The sequence below is a fragment of the Malurus melanocephalus genome, unplaced genomic scaffold (assembly GCF_030028575.1).
Source record: "Malurus melanocephalus ecotype Western Australia unplaced genomic scaffold, MMel_1.1 scaffold_608, whole genome shotgun sequence".
NCBI lineage: Eukaryota > Metazoa > Chordata > Aves > Passeriformes > Maluridae > Malurus > Malurus melanocephalus.
In genome coordinates this window covers 328,151-331,991 of record NW_026623840.1, presented here as the reverse complement: position 1 = coordinate 331,991, position 3,841 = coordinate 328,151, and the positions used below count along the sequence as shown (strand labels likewise).

The 3,841-nt window shown below is 42.3% G+C and overlaps 1 protein-coding gene across 1 annotated transcript; it reads right to left on the bottom strand.

Annotated features, from left to right (window-relative positions):
* Nucleotides 1-562: 562 nt before the first annotated feature.
* On the bottom strand, nucleotides 563-3,385 carry RFESD (Rieske Fe-S domain containing). Its single transcript, XM_057383140.1, has 4 exons — nucleotides 3,167-3,385; nucleotides 2,218-2,398; nucleotides 2,093-2,127; nucleotides 563-1,908 (listed from the first exon to the last, which is right to left on the bottom strand). Exons 1-4 carry the CDS (start codon nucleotides 3,242-3,244, stop codon nucleotides 1,615-1,617), a joined length of 588 nt encoding a protein of 195 aa, XP_057239123.1. The 5' UTR covers nucleotides 3,245-3,385; the 3' UTR covers nucleotides 563-1,614.
* Nucleotides 3,386-3,841: the final 456 nt, after the last annotated feature.

Below are 3,841 nucleotides of genomic sequence, written 5' to 3'. Positions count from 1 at the left end.
ATTGGCATCTGACCACTGGCACTGGCTGGCTGAGTGGTCAGCGAGAGGCAGAGGAGGAGAACGAAGAAGAGGGGGAGGAGAARGAAGAAGAGGATGCCAAGAAAAGCATTTCTGTGCTGTACTTCTTCTAAAACACAAAACTGAGATGTCAGCTCAACAGCACTTTCAAGGTGCCACTTCCCCCCCTCCCCTCCRTGGACTACAAAATCCATGTCAAGGAGGCTCGATCAGAGATGGCTCTCTCACTTTAGATGTGGTAAAATTGATTGTGTGCTTTGCTTTCTTGGTTGTGATCAGTGGKGCACAAATTTCACTTTGACTCGTCCCTCTGCTTCACTTCTAAACCCATTTGTATTAACAAATACTGTGTTGACACAGGCTGTGTTACCTGTGACACACTGACAGCAAGACAACCTGCTTCACAAGAGAGAAACTTACAACTGAAGAGCAGGCATTTCAAACTGAACCTGACTACGAGTGAACTTTGCAAAAAAGCAACAAATCACACACACAAAAAAAAAACCCAAAAAAAACAAAAAAAAACCAAAAAAACAAACCCCATGCTGAAGAATTGCAGCCTTGTAGGATGATGTATTTAAAAGATGCACAGTAGTGGCCTCGGCAGTGCTGATTTAACAGTCAGTCTCGATGGTCTCAGAGGTGTTTCCCATCCTCAGTGATTCTGTGATGCTCAGTGAAGACTGGGTGTCTCCGCACTCCAGACCCCATGGGCTGGACAGAAAAACCCACAGTGTCCTGGAGTGCATSAGAGCTCAGGGAGAAACTTCCTTGGAAGGGATTTGTGGGGCAGGTCTCATATTGTACAGTGAACACACACAGAAAAGCACAATCTTTGCCTCTGCACAGAAGGATTTTTTTCCTGAATGAATGTATAAAAATGTGATTACAATAAATAAAAGCAAGAAAGCAAACAAGGGCTACTACATCACATATCGCACCAAACAGCTCCCTCTTTAACCAACAGGATCAGGAAGAACAAGACAAGCACAACAAATCCTTGGCACATGATTTAATGAACTAACAAGAGGAGCTCAGTGAGGAGAAGGAAAATTAATACCTCTATATACTCAAGGTAGTAATGCACTAATAGGCATAAAAGAGTGCACTAAAATATGCTGAAGTTTTGTGCTTTCCTTTTTGCATTTGATAAACACCTAGAGMCCACACAATAGCTAAAAAGTCAGAAACTTCCATGTCATTTTTAGTGAAGGCAATATAAACTGTTAAATATATAAAGATAACCTTTACACCTGACTATCTGCCTTGATGTAGTAAGTTTTATAAGCCGTAATACACTATATCCCCTCTTAAAATTTAAAATAGTCCTAGCAAAATATCAAATATTATGAGCCACTCTGCTGTGAATAAGACTTTTTGAAAYGCAAGTGCAAAAAAATCCTTGGCACAAGAGCAGCCACATTTCTGACAATGGAGGGCTTCTTATTGTAATCAATTCCATGTATTTCAGTGCTTTAACATAACATGAACACTAGAATTTAATTTGGAGACAATCTTCCTGGCAAAGTACATTTTTATTTCCTAGCGAAGGTTCTTCACTGGTGAATTCCCCAGATTCTGCTTTCTGGCCATRACCTACTCTGTGCCTTCTAAGTTGCTTGGTTTTCCTATGGCTAATTCACCMCCCTTTTTGTACTTTTCAGCATAATAATCAGAGTCAAAGTTCACAGACAAATCTGGAGGACTTGCATAAATGTTTCCATTGTCTATTGTAAGCTTATGAATCCTTTGTTTGACTCCTTTTGATTGCCACTTTGGTGTTGGTGATGGCTCCAGAGGGTTTATTCCTTCATACAATCCTTCTCCTGTTTCCAAGGTAATTTTAAACTTATGCCAAGGACAAACAATACAGGCTTGTCCATCAATATCCTGCAGGAAGAAGAAGGAAAGATCACATCATCTTTTAGGACAAAAGGTATGCTTGGTAATTTGGCTGTTATATGCCTACGACTGTGTTTTTTTCAAAATTACGTTCAGATAAAAACCTCAGAAAAATTCCATTAGTTTTGACATGACTCTATGTCACTGCATTATTTTTATTTTGCTTACATACCTCTATTTCTCCATTGCATAAAGGGCCTCCTTCATCTGAAACAAGGCGAAACATCATATTAATTATTGCAACAGATTTTATGCRTAATTCTAGCAAAACTGAGATCACACAGGCAAATATCTTACGGTAGCACCGAGAGTCCAGAGCATGAAATTTCCCCTCATGGTAGAAAACAACAATTTCTCTGCCATCGATTTTGGCTGTTATTCTTTGGGACTTCTTTATGTCCTCTTCTTTGCCAATGAATACAAGACCATCTGGCCCCATCTCAGCTCCTCCTGTGCTTGAGCTGTGCGAATCCACAGCCTTAGAASACACACACAAATAAATTAAAAAGTCACTTATAAAGCAATTCACATTTGGATTTCAGTGGGTAGAAGGAAGGAGAGGTTTCAGTGGAAGACTATAAACATGCAGACATAGAAAAACACAAGGATTTGGTGATAATGTTCAGTCAACTGCTCACTAACWGAACCAAGACAAGGAGAACCAGTGTAGGAAACCTGATACCTGAGGCTGAGACAAGATAAGCTCTCAATCACACTATTCCTTTCATCTGCACCTAAGCCACCTTCACCTGTCAAGACCTCTGTGCAAACAAATACAAGGAYGGCAAGTGTAAAATACAATACAATTCAGGTATGCAATAGGTAGCATTTATATGTAAATGTAATACACTTTATATAATRCTATGGCTAGAAACAGCAAGTGATTTAAGTTAATGAAAAATTAATCCTGCAAAAGGGAAAAAAATTATTTATTGAGAAGCTGTATACCACCTGACACCTTCAGCAAATGTGTCTGCCTTTCCCTTCCTCCTCTTACACATTTCAAACACAACAGACTCTCCCTCTCACTAAGTGACTATGAGCAGTTTTATCACAACAGCAACCTTCCCATTAAATTAACTTACAATTAGCTACTGAGTTCCAGTTCTCCCCAGATTCCCAGTACAACCTCGCTTCCTCAGAAAAATAAGATTAAACCAGGTCTTTATAAAAACAGAAAGGAGAACCAGGGGCAGTGGGATCTCTGGCTGCAGGGGATGCTGAGCCACGAAGAGCTGCACGGTACCTTTGCTCCACGCCAGATTGCAATGGAGATGAGGAAGCAGAGGACATAATGGAGGCTGAGGAAGATGAAGTCCAGCATCGACTCTCTTCAAGGTGTCTATCGCCCCTGCCCTGCCTTGSTCCCATGTGTCACAAGGTCCTTCGCAGCCCCTCTTTAATGCAAGCAGGAGGCAGCGGGGGCAGCCCCTACAGCACCCTATGGCACGACCTGCGGAGACTCAGCACGTCAGAACCCGGCTCTGCCWGGGCTGATAAGGACCAGGGACACGCTGGCGCTGGCCTGATAACAGAGGAGCAGAGCTTCCAGTTCCTCCTGCTGCTGTCCTCACCCATGCCACTTCTGCATTATCCCAAACCCCTGCTCGGTCACACTTTACGTGAGGTGTCCTCAGGATCAGCAGCTGCACATTTCCTCATAACCCAYTGCACTGGGAACACTGGTGAAAGTGACAGCGTGGCATTTCCGAGGCCAGTTGTTAATGATCTGCACGTTATCAACTGCAAGGAACAGCTCCCTGCTTTCCAGTTCAAGAAACTTCCACCCAGTCTTACCCAGAACGAGAAACGAGACTGCCCACAGGACGATCCAGTAAAGCATGCACACTTCGTTTTTTCAGGAGATAAGCAAATTAACCGCAAGAACCAGAGCAGAAAATCCCCAATTTTTACTATCACC